At 39.4% G+C, this 18,987-nt stretch overlaps 1 protein-coding gene across 2 annotated transcripts in view; it reads right to left on the bottom strand.

Annotated features, from left to right (window-relative positions):
- Positions 1-1,664: 1,664 nt before the first annotated feature.
- PPP2R5A (protein phosphatase 2 regulatory subunit B'alpha) overlaps positions 1,665-18,987 on the bottom strand; it is a 47,067-nt gene continuing 29,744 nt past the window's right edge. The window contains exons 4-13 of one of the 2 annotated variants that reach the window (XM_061991392.1): positions 17,191-17,283; positions 14,757-14,887; positions 14,505-14,564; positions 13,201-13,309; positions 10,764-10,817; positions 6,736-6,786; positions 5,697-5,816; positions 5,488-5,615; positions 3,660-3,761; positions 1,665-2,898 (exon numbers count right to left, since the gene is read on the bottom strand). In XM_061991392.1, the coding sequence (XP_061847376.1) occupies positions 2,766-2,898; positions 3,660-3,761; positions 5,488-5,615; positions 5,697-5,816; positions 6,736-6,786; positions 10,764-10,817; positions 13,201-13,309; positions 14,505-14,564; positions 14,757-14,887; positions 17,191-17,283 (981 nt within the window). In that variant the 3' untranslated portion in view covers positions 1,665-2,765. The remainder of the gene's footprint in view (positions 2,899-3,659; positions 3,762-5,487; positions 5,616-5,696; positions 5,817-6,735; positions 6,787-10,763; positions 10,818-13,200; positions 13,310-14,504; positions 14,565-14,756; positions 14,888-17,190; positions 17,284-18,987) is intronic. The other variant, XM_061991393.1, reaches the window with a different exon arrangement.

The following is an 18,987-nucleotide window of genomic DNA, read 5'->3' as shown; positions in this document are numbered from 1 at the left end:
GTTGCAGGAAGAGGTGGTGTTCAGCCAGCACTTCAGGGTCAGTATCTTGCAGGGTTGCTCTTAACCAGGTCTGATGCGAGCAACCGGTTGGTGCAGTATGGAGCAGGGACATGAGGGTAAACAACAGAGGAGTAGCAAAGCCCAAACGCTGCCCCAGTGAAGCAAGCTGTTTGAGAAGTACTTCATTCCCTGGGTGCTGGTGTGGCAGGGAATGGGACAGAAACTCGGGGTGACAGAATAGAGACAGGAAAAAAAACAAACCACCACACCCTTACAGCATCCATATCAAGAAAACTCCGTTTGATTTTGCTGCTGACAGCCTACACAGGCAGGAAAGCATTGCACTGCCTCCCCTGCTCAGCTTATAGCCCAGTGCTTTCCCAAATGCACTCCAAGGGCCTGTGCTGCAGGTAAGAGGGAGACAGCCAAACTGTCTTGATTCGTTACTGTCAACGAAACCCAAATGCCTCTTTAACAAATGATATTAATGGCAGCTATTTGTGGAATTTGACAGAAAGTTTTGGAAACAATAATGGCATCAGATAGGAAAGCATCCTTCTGCATTTTTTGTTCTTCTTTTTGCTAACAAGAGGAGAGAAGGTAAGTTGACAAGACACTTAGAGTAGGTGTGTAAAGTAAACTTAAGTGTAAACTTAAAGTCAAGGGTGCACTGCTTTCTCCCGTAGGTAATGCACTACTTAAAACAAAATTTCTCATAGTAGTCAACTGCAGTCATTGTGTCTCAGCTGTCAAGACTTTTTGTTTTATAAGGAAATGTTGTTACTAGAGCAGGCCAGCTGATTCCAGCCATGATTTTTTTTCTATCCCTATTTAGAGGAATGTGGCCCATTTTGAAACAGCCTCTTACAGCTAGTGTGTTGTTCTCCTAATACTTTTGATGTCCCATTTTCTAAGTTTTTGAGCAGCTTATAACAATTACCAAAGCCAGGAATTTGTTCTTTGCACGCCTGCAAGGTAAGAGTTAGATTCCCCAATGCTTGAATAATTTATTTCCTTTAGACTGTAGGACAGCTAAAGATATTTTTCATCTCAAATTCTCTTCTACAGAGAAAAGGCATTAAAAGTACTGAGGTAACTGTATCTGCATGACAAGTCACCTCTCCTGAGCTGGTGAAGCACAAATTTGCAGACCCCACTGTGTTTAATGTCTGGCTTCAGGACTAAAAAATGGTGCGTAAAAAGTAAAGGTTTTATCTCCCCACAAAAATGTTGTGCAGCCACCTACCCTGGCAGTCGGCTGTGGTCAGCTGGTGATGCAGTCTTCTTACACACAACTGACACGGAGCGTTGGGTTTGATCAGGTGGAGCTGTTGGGAGCATGAGCCCCGTCAGGCAGCGTTCTTCCCATTTCCTCTGTGAAATGCAACTAGAGACAAAACTGAAGTAACAATAGAAGATGATGACAAATAGGCAGAGATGTTTTCCCCCTGGAACCTGCTTGAATAATGTCAGTGACTCAGCAGAGCAACAGGAAGGACAAGGCCAGGACCCAACCTCAGCTGTTGTGACCCCCACAGAGCAGCACAAAGCCTTTCACCCCTCCACCCAGCCCCTGCAGCCCACTCCCCGACAAGGCTGGTCTTAAAAGCTGTTCTAATTCTCCTGGTCTTTATAAACACAAAGATGTGATATACAGCACTAAATACAAACATAAAGACTTTATTGAATGCTGCTCAATTCCCCAAAGATCTTTCATTACAAAAGTTTTCCACACAACTGCAGTTTAAGAGATTGGAATGGTACTCTGATAAAAGATGTGAAAAATACTTGATCAAGTAAACAGACAAGACTTCTATTGCCAACTTTCTACCTTTAAGAAACAGACTGCATTTTCTTTAAATAAAACAAGGAACTAGTTCCTGACATCCTTCCCTCCTTGCAAAAAAGAGGGAAAAAAATAATCCCAATTTTGGTCTCATTCTTCAGTCCATAAGATGCTGAAAGTAATGCAGAAACACCCCGGACACCCTCTCGGAGAGCTGTGCTACTCTGCAGGAAGGCCTTGGGCTGATGGGGAGCATCATTGATGGGCTCTCTAGAGGAAGCTCCATCCTCAGCTGCAGCAGGAGGAAATCTGAGCAGCCCAGGACCAAGAGGCAGTGAGAAAGGGGTGAAGGCTCTCACCATGTGGCAGGGCACACACACAGACCACCCCTACTTGTTCCAACTTTCTCCCTACTTTGCCTCACTGTATTGGGAATCCAATCAGGAATTGAAGGACAGCACCATATCCGAGTTCCTTTCCATGCTGTAAGGGGCATATACCGAATATCTCAAGTTCCTGGTAACGTACCTTGGTTTTATTTGAGAAAATACAGCACAACTAGAAGCCTTTTCTATCACCTCAACCAAATTATGCAGCAATGTGAAAAGCACATATAAAACAAAGAAAAAATGTACATAGCAAACTATACCACCTATGTGCAACACAATCAAAAATTCAAGTCAATTCTCACCACTCCCATAATTATTTCACTCATTAAGGATGATAATTCAGTTCTATGAAACGTTGGAAGTGACAGTATATCAATAACGAGACAGATTTACAATATGCTGCGGTAATGACATCACTTAACTGCTGTGTTTAAATTCAAACCTTTACTTTTGCCAGAGGAAAAAAAAATCGTCTGTTTCTATTACACTGATGAGGTTTCTTTTGCAAATCCATTTCTATTTCAAAAGGGTACAAAAAAGTGTGTGTGTGTGTGTGTGTGTGTGTGTGCCGAGCCAAGGGGGCACATCTGTTATTTGGCACTTGGATTGTGGGCATTTAGCACACCGTGAGCGCTGTGCTGCTTTTCTGTCATGGCCTTCTTCAACTTTAACTCTTCCAGCTTCCTCCACAACTCTTCCCGTTCTAATTCTTTCTTTTTCTCTCTGTGGAAAAGAGTAAAGTATCCATTCAGATGTGCTTGAAGTACAACGTGGAGATGTGTGGGTCACAACTGTGACTTACATCCAGTTTTTCTCTCAAGTTTTTCTCCAAAGCTATTTTCAGAGGCAATTACAGTTCTCTCTATTAAAAAGTGAGTGTACAAATTGGTAATGGTTAGTGACAAAACTGCAACTTTGCCCCAGCAAACTCAGACAATGGCTGTAGCATGGCATTGCACAGATGACTGCAGTTCTAAGGAGGCTCTCTATCATGTGAAAATAAAGAAATCCAGGGACTAAGCATCTTAGGGGGAGAAAAGCACAACTGCTGAAAGGAGCACACAGTCTCAGCTGGCCTAGGACAATCTACATCCCCACTTCCTTACTCCAACCGTACTACTTAGCAGGTCAGTAGGATAACAGAGCGGTTTTAGCTGAGCTATGAGGTGTTCTCCAGCTCTGCATTCTTCAGCAGCACGGCTGAAGCCACAGAGCAGCCCCAGGAGGAGCCCAGCTGCTGCAGGAGGGAGAGCACAGCACCTGCCCAGGCAGTCAAGGCCTTCCTGTGGCCACCCCGGTCCCCACCTTGGCACAAGCACAGGCCTGCCTGGCTGCCTCCCTCTACCACCCATCCAGCAGCAAATACCCGAGGAGCAGTCCCACTGCAGATCCCCACAGCCACAACAGTTAATGTTTTGTTTCTTTTCAGCTGGCAAGTTTCAGGTACATGTTCATCAACGTGCATTTGAAAGAATAATCAGTACCTTTGCCTTTCTGCTTTATAGGAGCTCGTCAGTTCATCAAAAAGCTTGCCGTTCATTTCCATCAGGGTTTTCAGCACGTTATATACCAGTGCCACGATAGTTCTGGAACAGAAGGAGCACAGCCATTAGAATTACTTGACACTAAATTAACGTTCCACTGCTCTGTTGGACTCTAAGCTTCTTACTTAAGATACTACTGTAAAGTCACTGAGTTTCTGAAACAAGATCTTTATTACAGTTTCCTCCAAGTTAATAAAATATATATTTAAATGTTCTTTGAAATGGCCATTTAATCACAAAATTCCTGACTCTTGTAATTGCACAGGATACAATTATTAGTACCGTGGCTGTACTAACAAAACCCACAATATTTAAGGTAATTTAATCTCTTTTAAACCCACTCATAAAAGAAATGCAAAACCAGCAATAAAACATTTTAAAAGGTGCCTATTATTAAGCTTGTCACCATTCAAAGAAGTAGGTAAACTGCCTTTCCCCTCACTAGCAGTTTACCTTCACACACAGTATTGGCTGGTGGAAGGGGCTGTGCAGTCTTGGGACCTTGAAAAATGAGTGAAAGAAAAATCTAAGGAAATAGCCCAAGGACTCAGGTTTGCCTTTTCAGTATGCTCTGGCACTGGGAAGTCTCCCAGCAGTTCATCAGAAGCATCACACACATTCAACACACACAGTCTACTCAGCCTGTCTACACAATTTTTGTTTTGTTTGGAACATTGGCTTTCACCTGGGTTGAAGACAAAAGCTTACTTGGGGTTTTAGTGTTCCAAGAGGAAAAGCTTTGTTGTCGGTGAACAGTTAAGTCCCTCTCAGACAGCTAAGACGGACACAAAAATGTTACTCTGCCCTCCAAAGCTGATTAAATCCAAAGAGTTTGTCTGTCTTCCCCAAACTTCCTGGTCCTCAAGGTACACAATTGTTCTGTTAGCCTGTGCCTTTTGCTTCCTTGAGAAAGAGCAACTTCTGTCTGCAGCTAGGGAAAGAGGGACATCCTTCACATTCACTGAGATCCCAAGTGCTATTAATGCTGCCAGAACCAGGTCTCCAGTATGTAGATTTGGTCTCAACTGATACAGTTACAACAAGACACACCATCCAGACAAATTCAGAATCATTTCAGAATCCAAGGGCTTAACACAGGAGATCTGATTTATTTCAGAGTTGTGGAAGGCTCCTGCTTTTGCCTGTCCAAGCTTTATGTTGACTTGTGACTCCCTTCAGGATGCTGGACACAAGCAAACTGTGCTTTTTAATTACTGCTTCTCTAAAACCTGATATAAAAACAGTGTTATCTAACTTCTAGCATTAAATATAAAATGAATTAGTCGCTCATTTCTCATTCCTTTCATCCTTTACAGGGGTAGACATTGCTCTTCCCTGATGGTATCTTTTGCCCTCCTTATCTCACTGGGCAGCAACAACAACTTAAGACGCTGGCAGTATTTTGTTCAACTAAAATAGTAAAGGACAGCAAAGCATAAATACAGGAGAAACAGCCCTTGGAAATTGTTCTGGGCTAAGTAGTATTAATTTGCATTTTTAACTAATGCATAAGATCAAATGTGATTACAGTATCAAGACCATCATCCAAGTTTCCTCATCCTTTTCCAGTAAATTCCACAGGTCTCCATCATGACAAGGCAGAACAGTGAAAGTACAGCTGGAAATGACGTTCATTTTAGCACCCACAATCACATCGATTTCATCTGATTTCAGTAAAAATGAAATCACATTTACAGACTTACAATCCAAACCAGACACAGTGCACTATTTGTTTATGGTACTATAGATAAAGGAAAAGATTACATACGGATTCCAGTGTTCTTTGGAGATCTTGTATAAACTGCCAAACATAATTGGCAGAATTTTATCAATGTTCTCCTCAATCAGGCTAAGAATATACTCATTATTCCAGAAATACAAAGCTCTTTCTGCGACCTGAAATGCAAAGTTTAAGGGTCAACAGCCACAAAACAAATCAGGACCACGGGGTTTTTTTAATTATCTTTTTTTTTTTACCTGAAAATGTGAACTTGACACACACTTGGATATTTGCTTAAATAAAGGCTCTTCTATTTTTTTGAATTGTGTCGGTTCTATTACATCTAAGATTTCTTCAATTTCACCTAAAAACATTACCTGTTTGCATAAAAGAAATACATCAAAAAGGATGAGAATGTTTCGTATTGCCACTGCAAACAGAAACAAACAAACTACAGCTTATACCTTCCTAATGAGTCCTGCAAATAACAGGGATTCTAACTGCAATGCATTTGGCAGCCACAGTTGTTTTTTTGCAGCCTGAAAGAAGTCGGTCATCAATTTCAGCTACCAGGTTACAGCGCACCTCTTGGATTTCTTCTTTTGTGTGGTTGCTCTAAACAGTTCACAGAAGTATTCTGCTTCTGCAGAATACGAGGGGTTTTTTAGAGTTTAAAAACAATGCCAGAGCATTTTATTTCTTTAGGAAAGGCTGCAGAGATTGCCATTATCCAAGATCTATGAAGTAGCTTCTGAGGTGGTCAATAGTGAATTCCCATTTTAATTTATAACCAGCAGAACAGGAGGTAGGTGGCACTGAAAAATTTAACACTGCTCACACAAACAGGGACAAACAACAATGCCAAGGGACCTACACACATACTTTTAAAGAGCTGGTGGGGGAGGGAGTGATGTATCTGGTGACAAAAAAAAGTTTCCCAGGACCATTGCAACCTTTTTTTGGTTCTACTATGGAAAATTAATGTAGCCATGCTTTACCAGGCGCTTAATCATGGTGTCTCAAGTGCTTTGTCTGTGTCACGTGGCAGATGGCTACCTCCAACCTGGTCTATACCTACTCAAAGACTTCTCCACCTTGGAAAATTGTTTCCCTGTACAACCTCTGAACTGGAATGCAACTTTTAATACAGTTTTAACATGGTGGCACCATAGTAAGGACATACGAAACAATTGCACTGAGTTGCGCGACAAAGACGAGTTCCTCAAGGACCTTCAAGAAGCTGCCACACTACATCTTACATCACAGCAGTCACCAGAAACATGAGACAAAACCAACCTCTTTCTGACTGCAAGTTTTTGGCCAAAATTTGAGCAGTCCTCTGATTACCTATATTAAAAATACAAACACGTTAAAGCAGAACAAGTTTCTGTAACATATTTGATAAGTGAGAAAACAAGCACTAGTTTGCTTTTCCTTATCCAGAAGTTCAATGAAAGCCGAATACAGCTAACTAGTTCCACTGCAGATAACTACCACATTGTCTTATTCAAACATTTACCTTGTTTAGGTTATCAGAATAATATAGATCCTTATCTCTTTGATTATCCCTTCACACTCTGCTCCATCCCAATACCTGCATTAATTGATAGGATGCTGGTAGCTTCATTTTGTTAAGCTTTCATGTTATCTCCCATGTAGCTAAGTTTCCCACAATATTTTTTGTCTTCTACTCATCCATATCGTGGTGAGCACCTGTCTTGGGGTCAAGGTGTGAAGCCTGAGAGCAAACAGTACACACCAGCTGTGCAAGCAAGGCTACACACAGAGGAGCCACGGCCTCCACCACTTCCTTTTTCTTCTAGAATCTGAAGTGTTAAAAGACTGGAAACTAAAAACCACAGATGTGAACTTGCAGTGAAAAATCTATTCCAGTATCTACATTGGAAACCATTTTAGGCAAGAAAAAACCTTTGGGAAGTGTAATTAGAAAGTACAGCCCCCAAGAGGAAGAGGGGAAAAAAAACCCTAACACACACCAAAACCAAATACGCAAACAAACAAAGGCCAGAGGTCTGTTTCCTAGAAACAAACATTTGACATGTCATCTAAGTTACAGAATTAATGATGGCTCAAAAGCAGCTGTAATCATGTGTTTCAGAGGCAGAAACATTCTCAGAGCCTTATAAAACTTCTAGTCTGAGGAAGAGACCTCTATTTTTATGATACAATGGCATCTAATTGATCATATGCAACTGTAAACCTTACTCAACTATTCTAATGCCTTCCACATTTGTTTTTTTGCCATGTCAATGTTTTTTTTTTCTCAGCTGGGTGTTTTATTCACAACTATTGAAAGTGACTTTCCAGAGAAAAAAATTAATATGGTTTTAAGTGCCCACAAGACTTTATTCTAGGACACTCACATATCCTTGTATTGCAAAAATGAATGTCACTTCAAATGACACTGAGCAAATGCAGAAACCTCAGGCAGCTGGGTGCAGTCCTGTGCTCAAATCCACACAAACCAAAGCAAGTTACAAGAAACAAACACTCCTGACAGAGCCTTACCTATACAGGTCTACCCCAGGTGGCTCAAAGGAAATGCTAACACCAGCATCTGACACCTGATGAGGGAGCTGGAGGCCTGCGTCAGCCCACCTTTTCTGCCCTGACCCAGCGAGGCAGAGCTGCCTTCCCGGGCTTTTCTGCTGGCACTGGCCTGGCCTCCTCCCTGCCTCCAATAGACAGAGCAGAAGAGCTGGGGGAGACGGAACAAGTGTGGGAGTAGAAGAAATTTTGAGCTCCCTCATTTCACTGCAATTACCTGCTCTGGCAGTCCCTCACTCCCTGGCTTCTCCTCCACTCTCACGGACTCAGATGTGTGAATTAATTACATTTGTTTCTCTAGATTCCAAATTTAAAGTGTTCTATGTAAACACACTTTAAATCCAGGGCCATTTTCTGTTAATCAGCTCATAACTGAATGTCTCAGTTATAGCCCACTGAGGTTTTGCATTTTTAAAAAAAGCAAACCTGAACACTTAAAGGTATTGTAGCTTACTCTGCTGACACTTTCCCTTCCCCCAGAACAATGCAATTAAAACATTTTTAACAAGCATGTTTGCCAAACAAAAGCTGCGAGAACCTACCATAAACCCCTGGAGTATGAATTTACTGGTCTCAAAGGCATAAAATTGAGTTAGCTGGAAGAGTCCAGTGTCCAGCACTTGTAGGAGTATTGATACAGAGACTTATAATCTCGGCTTGATAAAGAAATAGCACATTGAGGTCTGTACTGTTATACTCAGGACAAGATTCATTGCTCCTGACAGAGAGGATCACTTTTGAGCTTGACTGGGCTTTCATACTGAAAAGCTGATACATGCACATTTGTGTTGAAATATTTCATTCAATAAATTATTCAACATCCAATGGTCATCTGAAATCTTACTGCCCTTACTGCTCTTCTTCCCTGACCTACAAAAATCCCATGAAGTGATTTACAACATGAAGTACCTGCTAGAAAACTTATCCAACATACGAGGACTTTATGTTTAGCCTGATTTCTTCAGTGTAAAGGCCACTGCACTTATCAGGGTTAGGTAACAAACTCTTCTTGTCAGCTCTGCAAACATCAGGACTGACCTAAGGCAGACTACCATAGTTACAAGAGCTCAGATTGCATGTCCTCTAAATTGACCCTGAGTGACAATTCCTGCCAGAAAAATAACAGTAAGGTACTAGTGAAGATAGCCTTCTGATGGAGTTCTTAAAATATGACTTGACCTAAAGCCATAAGTAAATAAATAAATCAAATACGATCTCACCAGTTGCCCCAAATTTTAACATCTACTCTTCAAGCATTTCAGAAAGTTTCTTAAAGTTTCACTTCTTATCATCCTGTCAACTTTTACTCCTTTATAAAGCCAATTTTACTAAACACTGAGTAATGACACCAAAGCAAGTACAGGCAGTGACTCTGCAGCGAGTTATCGCATCTACTCCATTCTGAATGAACCTTTACTGACTAAGAGGCAACCAGAATTCTATATACTGTAGTCCAGATGGTGTCTGAGAATTGCACCATGGCTCTCCTACTTCAAAAGCCCTGCCTAGGCTTGGCTCCTGCGTCACAGTCCTGTAAATTCATATTGGTAAGTTCTGACTTTGTCATGTAATACTACACATTTTCTGCTCACATGTCCACTTTAACTGTCAAAATGTCTGGGCTGTTTTAGCGCTTGGCTGTAGGAATAAGGCTTTATACAACTCCTTTCTCCTCACCCCATCCAACAAAATAAGCTTATTGACCAAAGCAGCTGGCAACATTGCAGTACAGGGGAAAAGGACGTGCTTCATGCAGATAATTTACAAGGCCAATTTATGGGCAGTCAGGTTGACCATCATTCACCACCAATAAAATAACTTGTCTTCTGATGAAGAACATGGATTACTTAAGTGGCTGTGCAGAAAACAAGCTTCCACTCAAAGAAGATCTACAACGTTTGCACAAAGCTGTTGCTTTTTTCTTTACAGAAGAATTAAAATTTTGCATAAGTTCTTCATTTTTCTGTCACAAAAAGGGATACGGTACTTAAATATCAACATACCACTAATGGAAAGATTTCCAATTGTCCAACCAAAACCACTTTCTGTTGTAGCTGGACTAAGATCAGTCTGTGTCCCCATGAGCTGCTGCACTGCCCTGAGCCTGCATTCTTCTTTATGGGCATTGCCAAAGCCCTTGCATGAAGCACTGCAGCCCCCGTTTGAGCTGAGCTGTCAATATGAATCATGGGAGATGCAGTCTGGCAAAAGCCACTGATGCCCGAAGCCCCTGCCTTGTAACTGCCGAGAGGCATCCCCGTAACTGAAGAGACAGAACAGAAACGTCACATTGGGAATTTCAGAGTTCTTGAAGAAAGGGTCGCTATTCTTCTCAAATTTTATTTTGGGATTGTTTATTCCCTAAAAAGATTTAAACTTTATGCAGTGGTTAGGCACGAGCCATCAGCACCAAAAACATTGACATTTTAGTTCTTACCTGGAGAGAATACAGTGGGACATGCTTTCTCATATGAGGTAATTCACATGGTATCAGTGCTTCAAACTTTTACTTAATATGTGCTCTGTCTTGGTCACAGTTTAATAGATAACTGCCCTTTCAAACCCAGGATTCTCTTAACAACTGTTCTAGATTTGAAAATACCTTTTTTTTCTTCCCCTCTCCCCCATCAAAAAACCCACCTATGGATCATTAATGGAAACAGCATTGATAGCACTGCTATACAATTCTAACCAGTTACACTGAAATATTTAGTGCAAACTGAAAACAGAAAAACATTCAACTGAAAAACACTTACAGGCTCTGTTAAAGTTGTATCTTTTTCCAGGAACTGTACAACACAATAGGCAAGCTAGAATGCAAGTCATATGATTATTTAGTTTAAACAGACACTGTTTAGACATTACAGCATGATCAAATATCACAACTTAGAATGGAAGCACTTCGGATCAGGGAGGGGCAGGGGGAGAGGAAAACCCCAACCCAAAACACCCTTACACTAGCCAGTTTCAATTCTTCCAAACTAAACAAAAAAGCAATTAAAGTAGTAAGATACACAGGCTTGCTCCATCCTACAAAAACTTCCTGCATACCAATATTCCTTTTTTTTTGTCCTAGAAGAAAATTACTTTTAAGCATGACAATATTCCCCTAACTCAGATCCAGTATCCAGACAGATCTTTCTCAACATCGATTCCCATACCAACATTCCAAAGCTGTTGTTTTCAAACATCTATAGTAGGTTAAAAAAGGTGACACTTTCAGTCAGGAAAAAAAAAGCTTTAAGACAGGTTCGCCTGAGCATAAATTGCCCAAGTACCAGACATCTATAGCATGCAACAGTCAGTGATTTTTAATGTTATTACATGGCCAAAAAGATCAGGCAGCATCTGTCCAGCTGAGGATGCTGTCCACAGCAGTGGCCAATAACAAATGCCTGTAGGAGAGGGTATGAAGTTGGGAAGCAAGATGTGACAAAGTCACTGGCATGCTTTCCCAGCCTCTAGGGATTTCTGTCCAGGAGTCTTCTCAGGCCAAAGTGGGATATTATATAATTACTTATTGTTTAGTTACTTAGCCCATAGTTAAGTAACTGAACAGCCATACCTCTGCCCAGTACAGAAACCATACAACAGTCTTACTACTGAAGTAGCTACAAGCCTAGATTCCATGAAGACTGATTTTAAGAAGTCCCAGTATTTTTCATTTCACAATATAAAGCAAAGAAAAAAAAGTGCCTGCATATATTATGTGTACATTTCAATATTTAGGATGCTCAAATTCAAGCATTGCCTTTTTTTTTAATCTGCTACTCAAAGCAGATCATTACAAAGCTGTAACTACAAAAACTCTAATTTAATTTTTAGCATTAAGCTAAGGTTGTATAGGAGTAGATTAAAAAAATAATGAATGTCACACATTAATGTAATCAAATCCCATTATATATGTTGTGCAGTAATGCTTCATTGTTCTGAGACACAAAGACTCAAACTTAATTCAGCTTTAGGGCTTTAACTTTTAAGGGTAGGCTAAACTTGTGCTGTAGCAACAAAGCGGCCAGGCCACTCCTGATTGCAAAGCCAATGTGGTGCTGCTTTATACCTTCAGGACGGTAAGAAACATCCAGGGCTGAAACTGTACGGGGCACTGAAAGTTTATGAAAGGACAGATGAGTAGCTATGTCAGCAAACCAAATGCTTTCTTCAGGTATACAGTACAGTTGAATTTGTGGGACCCTTTCAGGTATTGATGAACCATATTAAATATATTACAGAAAAAAAAGACAGCTTGCTGTACTGATCTGTAAGTGAGAATACTTTGGGCAAGTGACTGGTCCTTTTCATAGCACTGATGCATTCCATGGAGCAGACTATTGCATGGCAATAAACCACAAAGTGATTTAATTGAATTAAAACTTATATGAGAATTAGGAATTAACTGAGCTCTTGACTTGATCCTGTTTTTAGACTACATAGTCATGATTTCACTTTAATTAAAAACTCATTTCCTTATATCTATAAGGAGTTGTATTAATAAGCTAAGTTAACAAAGCAAGCTTTTTTTTTATTAGCCATAGAAGAATTACTTGCAAGTCTGCATCAAATGTATTCAATACTCAAGGGCCATATGTCTGGAAAGGATACACTTTATTCCTGAAATGAAATGCTGCACGTCTATGCAAAGTATAAGAATGGAAGTCAAATGAAGAACTGCAGCATTCTGACAGCATGTCATGGATCTACATAATGTCTAGCTGATCTGGAGAGCTACTATTCATTTCTGCCGTTTATATCCGACATTCTCCTCCCCTCCCCATCATGGCTATGGCTTTAGAAATAAAAAAGAGCTTCTGAAATAAGCACCTGGGCATATTCAAGGGTCTTTGACACACAGCACTGCAGTTACATAAAGGAAGTAAAAACAACACAGGGTCCTGGGATTAAATGAAACTTAGTGTGATAAGACTGGTGAGCAAAAAAGCTTCCCGCTTCAGCTGACGTGACTGACTCATTGTTCTACTCTTTTACTTTTAACATATGCTGAATATTATCTCAAAATTTCACTTAAAGTTTAACATTTAGACTTCAGATGTGTGAGATCTTTGGAAAAACAAGTGACCAAATGTGCAAATATTTTTGAATACTGATATTCTAAACCACATTGCTCCAAATTCCATTCATTTCAAATGAAAATACAAAATCCCCCACCACTCTTAAAAACAAGCAAAAGCTTACCTGTGCATGAAACAAAGCTAATCCCTTTGCAGTATGCATGGGAATCAGAACTTTCATAAGGAACTGTTTGTGTTCTGCTTTCAGTGGCAGTGCAAAACCATTGATAATACTGAAAACATGAATAAGTAGGATTTATTTTTATTAACTTTTTTCAAGCAAGTCAAGAATTTCTGTAAATTCAAGAGACATTCCATTCTGATTTAATTTCTAAACCTGATTATTTTGAAGCCATAAAATAGCTCTGCCTACACACAACCTTTAAAGTGTTGGTATCATGTGAGTTTAGACTTTTGCTAGGAATACCAGAGAACCACAGCAGCAGTCAAATAATACTCATTAGATCACCTGAAGTATTTTCACCGTGACCTCCATTAAGTAAAGTCATTCACAGTAAGTCTTGCCTTCTAATTGTAAAACTTCACACACATCAAGAAGCTGATCCATTTCACCCATAATCCCTAGCAACTTGCAGAGAAAAAAACCCCACATAGGCACACAATTTTGAACTCTTAACAGTGCAATCTGAATGTCTGAAAGTGTTGAACAAGCTCTCCCTCCAAAACCAAAAGAAGTAACTTATAGATTCAGTAATCTTATTTTTAAGAGCTGGTAAATCGTAGAATGGACTCAAGTCCTTCAGGTTGGGGTGGGTTTTTTTCCCCCTACATTTTAGGTAAGTATGAGAAAACAATGGTATTCTTTTCACTTATTGTCATGGAAATTCGTTCTACATTAGTTTCACCATGTTTGTATTTTCAGTTAGACCAATAATATTTATAACATGTTCTACTGTGAAATACACATGTCAGTTTTGGAAAACCAGTAAAATGGAAAACCACAAAAACCTTTACAGTTAAAAACTAAATTGGTGAAATAATGTCAAAAACCCCCACAATCCTAAGAACCCCTAGCACTTACAAGGCTTTCCTGAACAGAATTAAAAAAAAACAGCCTGATGAAGATTGAACTTTTAATTCAGCATGAGAGCAGAAGTTAACATCCATTTTCTGAATCAAAGAACAAGTCATCTCTCAGATAATAAGTATGATGAGATACTCCTGACAAACAAGGACCCTTGAGAAATGTTTTGCCAGTCATCTCTAAAGCCTGCACCAAAAATTATAGTCTATATCCTAATTTGATATTCACATGGTAACTCAGATAGAATTAGATTATATCAGTGACTGCACTTCATCACTCATTATTGTAATAATTCTTTTCCTCCCTCTACTCCCAAAGACAGACAGTGGAAACAAGCACCCACAATAACGTTTCATTTTTTTCCTGTGTCAGAACAAACTTACCTTCCTAATATCTCAAGAAGTTCAGCAACACCATTGAAGTGCTCTGTTTCGTATATAAACCTGTTACAAAAAGAGGCAACCATCAAGAATTCTAAAGACAGCATCATAGATTCCAATGAAATAGCTTTTAATAAGCTTCAAATATTTCAAAGTCAGAGCACTAACTCAAAACAAGGTTCAAAATAAATTACCAAAGACCCAAGTAAAACCACCTTTGACCTAGTCACACAAACACACGTATCTACAGCATACCTGAGGAAAATGTTGTTAATCTGTTTCCTGATGAATGCTCTTAAACCAAGGAATTTTCCATAAATTCGATGAAGAACTGTCTTTAGGAAATCACGTTCTCGTGGGTCTTCACTATCAAAGAGCTCCAATAACTTTGAAAATTAAATTGAAATGTGTTACTTTTGAAAGACTTAACTTTCATTATGTTACTAACCAATCTGAGTTTTATCTTTAATTTACAAGCTTATATTGGACAAATTAGAAATCAGTTTAACAGAGAATTTTCTTTGGATGTGAATATTATATTTTCAAATTAGATTTTTAATAAAGCTGATCCTTTTTTTTCAAATATCCTTCCCTTCAAAAGTCTGTGTACAAATAACTATCAAAATAAAAATGACATTGTAAGAACATTATGAAACTTTAGGTAAGCGTTCTACACTTGCTCTTTAAAAAATCAGATTAATTTCTTAAAATCCTGTACTGCTCATCTCAAAAAAACTACTTGTATCTTGAAGGTTAAGCAAAAGCACTCCTAAACAAGAAATCACACAATTCATGATTTAATATGGAGAGGGTCACAAAATAAGCATAAGACATGTAATTATTAACATATTCTCTGCTAATGCAGACTAAATGCCACAATAAGCTAGCAAAATTTACCACACATTTTTTTCTCGTAGAAAAGTTTTCCAAGGATACAAAAAAGACTGTAACCATTTGTAGACACCAAAAGATACTCCAATCCCATTATAGACCATTTTTAAAGATGATCTTCGTGGGGTTTTTTTCCTTTCTGCATGTCCAAGTAAGAGCATAACCAGAAATGCTAACTGTGCTAAGGAAGCTACTAACTTAGCTCAAGCACTCACTATGGTCTCCTGCTCAGTCCAGGTCTGCAAGCATGTACGTATGTACACCCCAAGCAGCAGAAAGGAGTGGAAAAAGCAGTTCAGGAACTTTGTTAGGAATTTCATTTTTATATTTAGAAGGAATTTCTCAGGCTCACTACTCCACGTTTTTCACCTCTATATAGCTAGCTGCTCATTGCATTGTCTGTCTTGCACTCTAGAAAGAGATCAAGTGAACTGTGAGGAACTGGAACTCTGCAACATGGCTTTTAAGAACTTCAGGTCAATTAATCAATTGGATAGAATCATAGAATGGCAGGGGTTGGAAGGGACCTTTAGAGATCATCTAATCCAACCCTCCTGCAGAAGCAGGTTCACCTAGATCAGGTCACATAGGAACATGTCCAGGTGGGTCTTGAAGACCTCCAAAGAAGGAGATTTCACACCCTCCCTGGGCAGCCTGTGCCAGAGCTCCCTCACCCTCACAGTGAAATAGCTTTTCCCTATGTTTAAATGGAACTTTTTGTGCTCCAGCTTCATCCCATTACCCCTTGTCCTGTTGCTTGATATCATAGAAAAAAGTGATGCCCCAACCTCCTGACACCCATCATTTAGATATTTGTAAATATTAATGAGATTCCCCCCCCAGTCTCCTCTTCTCTAGACTAAACAGCCCCAGTTCTTGCAGTCTTTCCTCTTCCTTGCTGTGGATACCCATAGCAAATAGCTCAGCAGCAGCTTCAAGCCTAAATTGGGGAAAGTTGAATAAAACAGAGAACCTAGAAGTGAGAAGAGTAAAACCAAACAAATGGGAATAAAATGCAGCCACTGAAGGTGGTGAAGAAAAGTGTCCATCTGTGTTTGTACTTTTCATTGGTGCATTGTGATGGCCTGTCAGCACTTACTCTTCAGATGCTGAGCTTTTCCTTGACAAATAAGTATTTTGACATGGAAAAAAAAATCCAGACTGAATTCACCTTGGACAAAAATTGTTACACTATTCTACAGCCTACTTCCTGGAGAAGTTATATTTAAAATGAAACCTCACTTCACTGTCTTGCTCACAGTTACTTTGTGTGGCGAAATATGATTTTCCCACATACTTTCTTTCTTGATTCTCCTTCGGTACTTAACACACAATAGCAAAGAGGATGATACTACCTAGTCACAAGCAAGCAGATGTTGAAACACATTCCGTGTACAGTAAGTACACGAGGTCTTTTTACGGGTAAAACGGTTGCTCTGAGCTTTCCCATGATAAATCTATGAAAAACCCCCAAACATAAAAGCATTACAGCCATTTAAATCAGCACATTGTCCATCTGACTGGAAGTTATAAATCACTAAACCCATTTGTAATTTGTAAGTACGAATTATATCTTTAATTGCAAAATACTGAGGATGATAGCTGAAAGCAATGTGTTTCTGAAGTTACTAATTACATTCAGCCATACTACATAGTGGTAGGAAGTGCTGCATATTTAGGGTTTGGCAAAACTCTGTCAACATGAAAGCTTTAATATCTCCTTAGCTGTACAGTCATCTGATAAGTTTAGCTTGAGAGGTGGTCTTTAAATCTGTGTGTGGGAAAACTCTCCACTTACCTGCTGTACAAATTTCTGGTCAATATATCGCTTTGCAATGCTAGGCTGAAAATCTGGGCTCTCCAAAAACCTCAGGAAAAATTCATATACCAACTACAGACAATGAAAGGAAAATGTTGAGTTAGTAAGTGCACCATAATATAGATCTCAGCCCCACCACCACAAAAAAAACCCCACATCAGAATCACTATTGACATGCTTAAAAGGTACAAAAGGAAACCATAGCCTTACACATCACAGCTTAATCATAATCTCTAGCAGAATTTACCAAAAGAATTACAGTAAGTATCCAGAACACTAATTCCCAGAAGTGTCAAAGCTTTATAAATAATGTACTGGAAAAATATCACAGACCAAAATTAAGTACTATACCTATTTGCATTTCCTACTAAGTATTTAATACGTAGAAATAATTTTACCCTCAATGGTGGTAAGTGGTAACTTAAGTGCTTTAACATCACATAATTCCTTAAATAGGTGAAGAAAAGTCTGCTAACTAAAAGTTCCTGACATTAAGTTTCATCTGCAAATTCCAAAAATGAAAAGACATATTAAAAAACTGAAAGAATAAACAGAAACTGAAGAGTTTGGCTTAACATCAGGTTTCAACATCCTGGACAGTAAATTCAAACAACAGGACCCTCTGCAGCTTTATCTTCAACATCCATTATATTTTGTAGTATATTATTTCTAATGAGTTGAAGTCCCCATTCACTATGATTGCACAAGGTCCACAGATGGAAAAACAGGCAGGAGATCCAGAGGTAGCAGAGAGAGGCATGAAGAAGACAGAGCACAAGTTCCATATTTTGGAGTTCATCAGAAATCTAAGGCACAAAATAGTGTACTTACATAACAACAGCAGATTTTATAAATACACATAAGGCACTAAGACAGAATTGAGAGGAAAGATGTCTTACATTTAGATATATTCAAGGCTGCTTATGTTCTCAACATCTATGGCTTAATTTCACATTAATTAAACAGCTGATTAGCAATAATACTAAAATGCAACTTTGATACGTAAAGACTGGACTTCTAAATAAAACCCACACAGACCTGCAGTTATACTCAAGGGCATGTATTTGATTCAACTAGTACCACTAAGAGTGGTTATTAAACCGAAAGTGAACACCCAAGTAATTCACAGCTGTGAAGTTCACTTGAGAGAAGTGCTTGACAATAAGTACTTCTATCTAGAACATTTGAGATGACAGTTCCTCATGCATAGCCTCAAGGAGAGTATGCTGTATCTGCAAAGCAGAAGCTCAGAAACACAAGTTTCCCTTCACTCTTTCTTCCTCTGAGAAGCCGTAATGAGAGCTTTCCACATCAGCAGTTCAAACGGACACAGATTTCATGTAACTGTATTAAAAGTCAAGCTTCCCTGTACAGCCTTGACTTGTTGTCTTGTGTATAAGCACAACAGCACACAGTTGCACAAGAGACAACACAGGACAGGTTTTTTAAAGCCTTAGTAATACACAATCCAATAGTAACATTATAAATATTTCCAGGCTTCACCCCCTGTCTTAGAAAGAGATCAACCACGGCTGTTTAACATCTTCATCAGCAACAGAAACAGCAGGATCAACGGCACTCTCAGCAAGTCTGCAGATGACAACACACTAAGTGGTGCGGTTGACACACCTAAAAGACAGGATGCCATCCACAGGGACTTGGACAAGCTCAAGAAGTGGGCCTCAGAGGTTCAACATGGCCAAGTGCAAGGTCCTGGATATGGGTTAGTACAACACTCAGGATCCATATAGGCTGGGGGATGAAGAGGTGGAGAGC

This window comes from Colius striatus, chromosome 2 (genome assembly GCF_028858725.1).
Source record: "Colius striatus isolate bColStr4 chromosome 2, bColStr4.1.hap1, whole genome shotgun sequence".
Taxonomy (NCBI): Eukaryota; Metazoa; Chordata; class Aves; order Coliiformes; family Coliidae; genus Colius; species Colius striatus.
Note: the sequence above shows the minus strand (reverse complement) of the source record. Positions and strands in the feature narration are given on the sequence as shown.